This window comes from Nilaparvata lugens, chromosome 7 (genome assembly GCF_014356525.2).
Source record: "Nilaparvata lugens isolate BPH chromosome 7, ASM1435652v1, whole genome shotgun sequence".
NCBI classification, from domain to species: Eukaryota; Metazoa; Arthropoda; class Insecta; order Hemiptera; family Delphacidae; genus Nilaparvata; species Nilaparvata lugens.
The window spans coordinates 18397997-18409744 of NC_052510.1; the positions used below are offsets into that span (position 1 = coordinate 18397997).

Sequence of the window (11748 nt, forward strand, 5' to 3'; positions counted from 1 at the left end):
CGATTTGAATGAATTCAAATCAAATCAAATTTATTTGTTTCCAGCATTTACAGTATAAACAATATATAAAAAGATATAATTGAAACAACACTCACATGGACACGCAGGTCTGTTTGTGAGTTGTTTGAGCTCGTAATTACATTATTTAAATTATTATAACTTGAGAAAAATTCCTGGAAATTAGATTTGGCTAGGTACATTGTATTGAAATGAAAAAAATAACTTAAATAAAGAAGTAAATTGAATTATGATGTGTTAGATAATAGAAATTATTATTCAATCATAGAAATATTGTAGCACAACTACACACATACAACTCACACATACAGGGAGGGGGAAGACAGCCACACACATACACACACACCAACATTCTAAAATGGCTGTTAAATGCATTTAAAGTCATTGGTTGATTACTGGAGGTAATCATGGAGGTAGAGAAGATGAAAATTGGAAGCTCAAAATAATAAATATATAGAGGAATAAAATTTGTATAGAATATAGGTCTACAGTAGAATAATTTGAAGCGTAAGCCTGGAGTTTAACCAACCGCGTTTGCGCGCAGCAGGGCTAGACGTACGCAGATCTCAAAATCAGATCACATTCGTCGTTATTTAAGGCAGATAACCACCCCCGCAATACTCTTTTGTATTGGTATATTGAGCATTCCCCCGGCTGACAAAGTAATTGATTGACAAAGTAATATCTCTAATATAAAAAAATGCGGAGGGATTCACAAACATTTATCAAATCAAATCAAATGTTTTTATTGTCGTTCACAATTATACATGTATTGACAAAGTCATGAAAACGGAGCAGAGTCCTTAGTCTAAAGCCGAGGTGAATAAAAACATAATATATATAGAATTTAAACATTAAAAATAAAAAAAAACAATAAAAATAACACCAGGACAGACAATAATATTTGGAATTGAATAACAGAATTGATTGAAACAACACTTTAGCACTTCTAATACTTAACACTAAATAATTATATGTGGATGCTCAAAGAATTCCTCAATGTCATAGAAAGGATTTTCACTCAGCCAAATATCCAATTTATTGAGAAAAGTCATATTATCATATTTGTTAATGGACCCCAACAAACTATTGTAAACCTTTTTGTACATTATACAGTGACTATTAAGTGATTTACTTAATCTGCAATATTGGAAATTCATTTTACCCCTATTACGTGTGCTGTGTGAGTGGACATGTTCATTAAGAGTTGTTTCTGGTAATTTCTTTAGAGAGTAAGCAGCAAGTTCAAAGATGTGAAGATTGATGACAGTCTTAATATTTAATTTTATAAATATAGGCTTACAGTGATCCAAGGGACCTGAAGCATTGATAACTCTAACAACTTTCTTTTGCAACCTCAATATCTCTGCAACCCTCGGAGAATTGCCCCATACAAGAAGACAGTATTTAATAGGGACTGAAAAAACGCAAAGTAAGCCATTCTCACACTATGTGGAGTCACACATTGCTTCAGATGTCCAATGAGATAGATGACTCTTGAAAGCCTAGCTTTTAATAATCAATGTGTTTTCCCCAGGTCAGTTGATGATCAATGTGTACCCCTAAAAATTTAACATCATTTACAATATCCTGTTGAGTATATTCATTATCATATGGTCTCAGACTAAATATGACATTTTCAGTCTTATTAGCATTTAAAAGATATCCATTTGCTCTGAACCAGGCTCCTGCTTCATCAAGTGAGTTATTAACAACATTTGAGAGCTTAGCCATATCATTAGAGACATTCAAAAAGGTAGTATCATCCGCATATAATACTGCTCTGCTCAAAACATTGTGAGGCAAATCATTGATACATATAAGGAATAATAGAGGACCCAGGACGGATCCTTGAGGTATGCCATACTTCAGGAAAATTACATCAGACCACTCTCCATTGACGCAGACGGTCTGCTTTCTATTCTTCAGGTAAGACTCAAATAGTGTTAGAGAAACTCCCCGAAAACCATAATAATGAAGTTTCTCTATCAAGTCACCATGGTCGACGCAGTCAAATGCTTTGCTTAAGTCACAGAATGTAACCTGTGCATAAGACCTATTTTCAAATGCCTGCAAAATGTCACGGACCAAACCCTCAACTGCATCAACAGTTGCTTTGCCTTTTCTAAAGCCGAACTGAACTCCTGATAATAAGTTATTTTCCTCCAAAAATACAACTTGCTCACATATTATTATTTCAATAAGTTTAGAAAGAACAGGCACCAATGACACAGGACGATAGCTCTCTGGTTTATCTTTAGACCCCTTTTTGAAAATAGGGCACACCTTTGATATTTTAAGTTCCTCAGGGAATTTCCCCTCTTGCAATATTCTGTTTATGCATGCGGTCAGTGGTTGCACAATGTGAGGTATTATTTTTTTCAAAAAATTGTTCGACATGTTATAATAATCATAGCTGTAAGAGTTATTTAACTGTTTTGCTGCCTTTAAAACATCAATATTGTGACAGGTCTCCACTCGAAACACCTATTTAGCCTAACATTAACTTTATTAATACAATCTTTTACTGATATATCAGGTTTGACAATCTCTCTTTTGACCCTATCAACGGACTCAACACAGTAACTGTTGAATGAATTTGGGGATATCAGTGGTTCAACGCCTTTTGATATATTACAACTTTTTTTTATGAGAGCCCATGCAGTCTTACATTTATTATTGCTAGATTCCATAAGTTTACTATTATAAGTAACTTTGGCATTAGTCACCTCTCTGATATAGACTTTTTTCAATGCATTCAACTGGTTCTTAATTTCGACACTGCCTGTGCTTTTATGTAATAAATGAAGTGAAATTATCCTATCCTTCTCCTTGGCTAAATCCTGAGTATACCAATTTTTCTTTTTTACTTTGTTCATGATTCTACAAGGCTTAAGAACCAAGAAAACCTTTATTATATTGGTCAAGATCACAAAAAAGAAACTGAACATTGCCATTGCATCACGAAAGTGATGATGTGATAACATACTCCAATCAGTAAATCTCAACTTTTCAATAAGTCGTGTGAATGTATAATGATTTATGATTGTGACGCTCTATTGTCAGGTGAGTTAAAAATCCAATAGTACTTTCAATAGTCCAATAGAATAAATTAACTCCAAAAATCTCATAGTTACCAACTTTATATAGCCCATCAATTTTAATGATTAATAAACGAAAATCCAAATTGAATGCTGTAAATCACCCCGGAGACTTCTGCTACTGCAGATATTGACAACAGGGTAAAGAGCTAGATGGAAATTCAATGAGCGCTACTATTCAAATATTATTTGTCAGCCCGGGAAGCGATCCCGATACCTTCCAATTGCCGGTCAGGAATGCTTACCCTTACACCAAACTGACAATCTCTGGATAGCACCGCTCATTTTATACGAAGCCATAGCGGCCAGCCAGTCTACAGATGCAAATTAATGAAATATTGCATTTATTCAAATTCTTATGAATTAATAATTATTATTAAACAAAGATCCAAATTTTCGGGGTGATTTACAGCATTTAATTTGGATTTTCGTTTAATAATGCATTTATTAGCATTTAAATAAATGCAATATCTTAGTAATTTTCATAAATTTTAATTTATTCCAGATAAGCTTTACATGAGTGTTCAAAGTCTAGTGTGCACTGAATAATAGATATAATGATGATGATGGAGATGAAGATAAATCTATCCAAGGTACGGTACTTAACCTATGTTACCGTATTACTATATTTAATTATTTATCAATGAAAGAACCCATTTATCTGAATTACCTGAAACCTAGAAGTTATGTAATTCAGGATATATATTCACAGACCTACATCATTTTTGAAAATTTATACTAGGATTTTCAATGTGAGTGTAATGAACTTGGACAATCCTGTTTATTTCAGATGACAATAGAAATTTGATTGAAGACGAGGAGCAGTCCAGCAACCAGACAATTTTCGATGCAGTCAACCAAAGCTTTGCTGATAATAGCAATGAGAAGTCTACTGCTGAAGTAATTATTTATAAATATTTTCTATTTTCCTCTAGTGAATTTTCCATATGAAAGAAGCATTCATCATAGATGGTTTTGCAACAAAGTTACTACCATGTTGAAGAGTTGTATCATGTTTTTAACATTGAATCAATTTTGTTTTCAATTTTTTCAAATTCTAAATTGCAAGTAGAGCTATATTTTCGAACAGAAAATTGTGATGTAGCGACAAGTAAGAAGTGACTAGACCTTATTTCGAACTCATAATCTAATTTTCTAGAAACAGGCTCATGCTCTTTAATTATAAATGATAATTTTATCAGTGATTGAGGGGTGAGGCCAACGGGGCGTTCATATACAATAACTCATAAATCAATCATCAGATTCTAGTTTCCAATGACATTTTCAAAATAGCACCACTTTTACATGGATTTGATGCGTTATTCATGTGATATCATTAATTGAACACTCTCTATTAATGGATCTCATGTGGATGCTGTAGTAGAAGAATGAGCTGTAGTACGAGGAGATCTGATCATTCTGTCAAAAGTTGAAAGTGTTTAAAGTTTTGATGATTGACGTATCCTTATGCGTGCTTCCCCCCACCACTAGGAAATACTGAAATTAAGTGTATCTAACGGGCGATTTTCATAGAACAATACGACATTGTTAAAAGACGATCTGGCAACAGAGCAAAGCGAGAAAGAGATAGCGCTATCCGCTTTGTTAAATGAATAGAAAAGGATAGCAATACCATTGCTAATCAAACACTGTCATTATAACGTGGACCTCACTATAGTCTCTTCACAACGCAGCATGTGTTTTCAAATGGTGACTCTCAGATCAGTAGATTGTAGTCTCCGCGACCTCAGGACTGTGAGAATGAGTCAAGCATCGACGTTACATGCTGGTGCAGCCTCGACTTGAGTTGCGTAGTACCATGCATTTTTAATGAAAGTGAGGTTATGTTTTATAAAAGTGATGTTTTACCATTTTAGGTGAGAGAATAATAAGAATTAGATGAGAATATATATTCTTGATAATTATTATAAAATTTGTTACATGCTCAGTAGTGACGAATTCGATCCCATATTCTCAATAATGTGAGGTTAAAAATGGATTTTGCATTTTTAATGCAAAGTGAGGTTATGTTTTATAAAAGTGATGTTTTACCATTTCAGGTGAGAGAATAATAAGAATTAGATGAGAATATATATTCTTGATAATTATTATAAAATTTGTTACATGCTCAGTAGTGACGAATTCGATCTCATATTCTCAATAATGTGAGGTTAAAAATGGAGTAGCATGGAACTGAAGTAGTGACAATGAGCAAAAAAGTTGTAAGGTCGAGAGACTGAGGTATCCTCGACTGGAGTCGTATGATTTGAGTTTGATTCGAGGTAGTGTGAGTTGAGCCTAGGCTCAAATCAAAATCGTAGGTCTCCAGTCGAGGATACTACAGTTTGTCGACCTTACGACTTTTTTGCTCATTGTCACTATAGTCTAGTCAAAAGGTCGTTTTTCATGAAACATAATAAAATAATTGTATTTATTTATTAAATAAAATTAAAATAATTTTTCTCGACGCTTCCATTTTTAATCTCGAAAACCTTGAGTTTTAAAATAATTTTTCTCGACGCCTCCATTTTTAATCTCGAGAACCTTGAGTTTTTCGAGAAAAAGCATTCTCTACCAAATCAATGATGATAAAATTACCAATAAATTGAGTGATCGCGCAGGACTCTATCATTTTCGGTTTTGGAGCCAAGGATTTTCAAAAAGAGTATTTTTAAGGGTTTTTTTTTTCAAAATTATGCGAACCTACCACTTCTACCACATACAACTTGGATCTTTTTCCAGTAATGATAAAAAATTACACATCACATGAAAGAACAATTAACTCTGAACAGGATTCCTCAGAAATTAAGTAGTGGGGGGAGGGGGAATACACCCAAAAATAGAAAATCATGTCCTACAATCAAAATCCAAATTTTTCATTATAATACCTTTTGAAGGTCTTCCTAACAAAAAAGAAACATATTTAGGTTGAAATCAACTTACGAGGGTTAAAACATACAGAAAGAATGTCTGCTTATGGGACTCGAGCTCTCCTCTACACACAAACCACAATGCGAGGAAATCCTGCTCATATGATTCGAGCTCTTTTCTATATATGCAAACCGCAATGCGAGGAAATCGCAGCAAAATTGATAAACACTGTTATAAAAAAACTTGAAATTGAATGTGGTAAGTAAATATTTTATTTTTACATTACCAATTTTTAACTCTCTATAGTACATTCCTTTTTCAGTGAAGAGAGCAAATCAAAGCCGTGTTACGGCTTTGGATAGTGCTTTTGCTATCTACTGGTATTGTCAATTATTGCATCTTATAACTAACCTCAAATAATAGAGTTTTCAGCCATATTATACTCAAACGTGACACATTGTTGTACCTTGGGACAAAATTGAAATTGTAGCTCAGGACATCTCAAGGTACAAACAATTTGTCTTTTATAATGATTATTAATAATATGAGTGCTTTTCATAATTAAATTTACTCATTCATAATTAATTGCCTACAAATTTTAATAAAATTATACGTTTTTGCCAAAATTGAAACAATTTATTTTCAGTGAATGGCAAATCAATGGGATTCAAACTTTGGCTACTGTATTGTGAAGCATACTAATACTAATAAAAATATATCAATAGGATGATTAACTTCATATTCTAACATTATCTATAATGAATAGAGGATTTTTCTATGGCAAATGCTGGCAGAAGAGACCATGTGCACTAGCCAGAATTTTACTCAACTATTTAACAGGCCCATTTCGTTGCAGAGACGTTCTGTAAGGTATTGCCCCGCCGATAGTTAACAGCGCGCCAAGAAACAGGTTTTTCCGTTGCAGAGACGAAAAACCTACTGGCGGATGACGTCATTTGAGGCTACTAATAACTAAAAGTGCTCTGTTAGTTGAATGCCCAAAATCGTCCTTATAAATCCACTATACATTCGCGCCAAGTATATATAAGGTTATGTTGACTTGTTTGCATTCTTTAAAAGACAGACGAAAATGATCATACATTATAATAATCGTTAATGATAATACATTATAATAACGTTAACTATTTGAAACTGTAGATAAAGTGTAAATAAACTGAATAAAATATCATGGACTATTTGAGTAGCTTGGACAAATATGTAATACAATTTTCAATACTTAATTTAAATAATCAATATTATTAATTTCAATAATAAGCACCGTATACAGAGTAATTAGAAATATAACTCGTAAACTGACTGCTTTGCGTCCAAGTTATATCAAAATGCCAGAAGGCAATGGAATAATTCTAGTCAAAAATGTTTTGTTTTTTTTTTAATTGGTAATTTTCCTAATGTTATTTGCTGTGTGGACTGCTCTCCTACTCCCAGTGTAAACACTGAACAACACATAAATGACAAGTTGTTCTGTAAAAGTTTTGGTTATATTGTAACTGAAGTCTTATTCAACATTTTATTTTTTTATTCATTTTTATTTATTTTATTTGAAACAGTCAGTTATTTATCACTATCAAATCAAATAAAATTTATTTATTCATTTAAAATACAATGAAATTACATAAAATAAATACATATGAATAGGCTATGGTCTTACTAAACATGAAACTAAGAAACTAGCTTTCCAATATGCAGAAGCTCTGTCACAGCAATAATGATACCGAACTTCCAAAAGAGTGGGTTGAGATTGGAGCAGCAGCAGATCTCTGGTTGCAAGATTTCTGGTAGAAAAATGCATCCTACTTTTAGTTTACCTAAATAAGAATCCACAAGTCTTGCAAGAGCGAGAGGCTTCAACTGAGAAAATGTGAGAAAAGGTATTTTTTCCAATTTAAAAATGATTATGGATAGATATGATTTTCAGGCAAATGACATCTAAATTCTCGATGAAACTGGTAACTTTGCAGTCAATATTCCTTTAAAAATCATCTGCACTTGGAACTGTGACCTCAGGTGAAAGGGGACTTGATTGCTTGCATGAATGCTATTGGAAAAAGCATTCCACCTATGCTTATTCACCTCAGGGTCAACGTCAAGGAGCGCATGCCGAATCGAGCACCAAATGGATCAATTGGAGGTGCAAACCCAAGTGGATGGTCCAACGAATGCCTGTTTCTTCAGTTAATGGATGATTTCATAGATCATGTGAAGCGCAGGGTAGAAAAGCCAGCTCTTCTCCAATTAGACAATCATGAAACCCATATCTCAATTCAAGCATTGGATTTGGCAAAACAAAATGGTGTTATTATGCTGAGCTTCCTATCACATACCTCTCATAAGTTTCAATCTCCAGATAGGACAGTGTTTGGGTCGTAAAGGTAGGTTTTCTAAAAGTAGGTAGCGTAGTAAAAGTTACTATAATAGCTACTACATAAATACTAAATTGACACACAGTTCAAATGCATAATTAAAGATGACATTCAAAGTTGGTAGTAGGATCGAAGTGGTGTACTGTCTGATAAACAAGTTTGTTATAAAATACCGGAATCGATTCGGGGTTATATCATTCCTATAGGGTATGTTAATGAGATTTATCTAGAAAATATCTAAATACTGTACTGTGCTTTAGTTGTGATGTATAATGAATTAATAATATTTTTAGCGCTCAGTCCTTTGGTGAATATCTACAGAACATTGAAGAATTTTCGTCATTTCAATTCCATAACATAAATTATTTGTTGTTAATGAAAACTGATTTGGATTATTTTTCAGCTGTCTCCAACTGGAGTTGAAAGCAAAACTGAGAACTTTTGCCCGCTAGCGAAGCACAGGCACAGTAACAGGCATTCCTTGGAAATGTGGCTGCTGGTTTAAGAATGCTTTGGTCACTCGTGCCAACAGATCTGATCAAATTGACTAGAGTGATCGCGATGTTTGGAACTATTTTGTGGCAAGGAGTCACGGCAGATCATGCTGACCAATAATTGTATCGATTTGTGAAAGAAACGTTTAACAAGTAAGTCTCATTCACTCAGTAAACCATTTTGAATAGTTGCTTGTGAATCTTGTAGGGACTCAAGTGCCAATTTTTCTCCCTAACGGGACATTTGTCACCCAAGCTTAGCCGAGTGCAACAATATGTGGAGAAAGAAATAGTACTTTAACCACATTCTAATACCTATTAAACTCCACTAACACAATAGATCAACATCATACGTATAATCTTTCACTCTCACTAGATTACTTTTAACATTCAACCTCTGTGCAAAAATACTACAAAGTAAGACAAACGTTTGAAAGTGTTGCCAGGTCCTTACACGGCTTTGTCACTTTCCTTCCCTATGATTGACCGAGCATAGTGAGTTTTATAATTTAGCTTGACTGAATTCGCATAAGATGTTTGGTATGCATTTTATGAAACTGCTCGAAGAATTTTATCAACAGTCTGCTTAAGACTTTTCTAAAACGACAGAGCACTATGATCATATCACCTGAAATAGAAGCTCTCTTGTTTATCTGTTGTAAGATTCATCCTATTTCTTTTTCTTATCCTTGGAATAGCTATAATGATATTTATTTTTTATCAACAATTTTTCCTAAATATGGAAGTAGTAGCGATTGGCTGTTATTCTAGTAAGATACCAATAATACAGAAAAACAATAGTATATTACTAGACACGTCCGAAGTAGAACGTGTCGCTTTACTATGATAGTTTGCTAGATATTTGGAAACTAGATTTTCAGTTTCAACAGTTATTTCTTATTCAAGACTTTCTAAATAGATTTTTTTATATTTGAAAAATTAGTGATTGTGAAATTTTGATATGAATGATAATTTCGAAAGAAGTTTTGTGCAGATGATATTTTTTTTCCTATAATGAGGAGAAAATATGGAACAATATTCATCGCATTTGTACTGGTATTTGTTTTCCAAGTAGGTATCCATTGTATTTTTGCTAACTGAAGAGGAATACTCCTAATTTTTTTTTACTTGACGTATCTATTTGTCTTTCCAGTTTCTATTTATGTTCGGACGATCTATTGTCGGATCTATTTGTCATTCACTTTTTATTTCTGTTCTGAGTATTTTATTATTTCTGTAATGTTTGATCTATTTATTCTTCTGAATAGCATTCTATTCATGTAAACAAGAATTCATTGGAAATTATATCTATTCTATTGCTAATTTTAGTTCTAAAGGCTCCTACACTGTTGCTGCCAACTTAAAAGTATGTCAATAACCACATTTCAATATTTTCAATGCATCACCAAATCTTGAAATTTCAATAATTTATTGGTAATCGATTATTGATATCAAATAATATCAATTTCTTATAATAAAACCAATAAAACAAATATAGCTCTAAACTTATATATTGCTCTTAGTTACTTAATGTTAACATTTTATCGCCAATGATATGATTTTCTTGATTGAAGTAACATAATCCATTATTATTATGGGTAGTGGATCTTAAAGAGAATAGACTAGAACTTTGCGCACACCAATGCGAATCGCATGACGAAAACGGCGTCGATTTCAAACTTCGAAACTCTTCTTTTCAATTTTTGCGTTCCCGTAGCCGTCAAGCAGTGGTGGGCGCAAAGTTTATGTATGGTATATATCTTCATCAAGATGTGATTTCAACCAACTTTTACTTGAGTTTCAATCTAGTGGATTGTATTTCTAAAATTTCCAAAAAAACTACCTATCAATTACCTTGTTAACTGAACAACAAAGTAAATTAATTCACCTTGCAGAATAATTGCAGGAAAAAAGAAGATAAAGCCCAAAATAAATTAAAAAATAGGCCAAGCACAATACTAGTAGTCCATGATAGCTAATACATTGTTGTATCCTCTATTCAAAAATACTCTGCTGAATATTAGCAGCTAAACGTTATTTCTTCTAATAGAATAATCAATCTTTCAATCCAATACGGAAGAGTTATATAAGAATTATATTCTATTTTCTATTTATTAAAATGGATAGAAATGCTATTAAAGATTTTAGAATGAAATTTTTAGCAGCAATTTCACTTTAATTATTTATTACATTCATGTCTATCAACAAAAATTGAGCAAATGCCAATGTTAGTTGTGTTATTTCTAGTTATATTGAAAATATAATTTGTTGAAAGTTGCATACGAAATTATTTAATGAGTTAGACATACCCTGGTATTTCAAAAGAAATTTATTCAATCATTGATTTATATGACTGATTACATATCATTGATAGAAAACATATAAGAAAATAAATTAAAAAATAGGCCAAGCACAATACTAGTAGTCCATGATAGCTAATACATTGTTGTATTCTCTATTCAAAAATACTCTGCTGAATATTAGCAGCTAAACGTTATTTCTTCTAATAGAATAATCAATCTTTCAATCCAATACGGAAGAGTTATATAAGAATTATATTCTATTTTCTATTTATTAAAATGGATAGAAATGCTATTAAAGATTTTAGAATGAAATTTTTAGCAGCAATTTCACTTTAATTATTTATTACATTCTTGTCTATCAACAAAAATTGAGCAAATGCCAATGTTAGTTGTGTTATTTCTAGTTATATTGAAAATATAAATTTGTTGAAAGTTGCATACGAAATTATTTAATGAGTTAGACATACCCTGGTATTTCAAAAGAAATTTATTCAATCATTGATTTATATGACTGATTACATATCATTGATAGAAAACATATAAGAAAATAAATTAAAAATATTTTATATCTGTTGAG

At 32.3% G+C, this 11748-nt stretch overlaps 1 protein-coding gene across 5 annotated transcripts in view; it reads left to right on the plus strand.

Moving 5' to 3' along the window:
- LOC111055529 overlaps positions 1 to 11748 on the plus strand; it is a 44825-nt gene that overhangs the window by 24950 nt on the left and 8127 nt on the right. For 2 of the 5 annotated variants that reach the window (XR_005571758.1, XR_005571757.1), the window contains exons 2-3: positions 3910 to 4019; positions 8778 to 9021. Coding sequence is in view for 1 of the 5 variants with exons in the window: in XM_039432245.1 (XP_039288179.1) it covers positions 9883 to 9939 (57 nt within the window). In the remaining 4 variants the exon portion in view is untranslated. Of the gene's footprint in view, positions 1 to 3598; positions 3713 to 3909; positions 4020 to 8777; positions 9022 to 9656; positions 9940 to 11748 lie in introns of those variants that run through there. The other 3 variants (XM_039432246.1, XM_039432247.1, XM_039432245.1) reach the window with 3 other exon arrangements.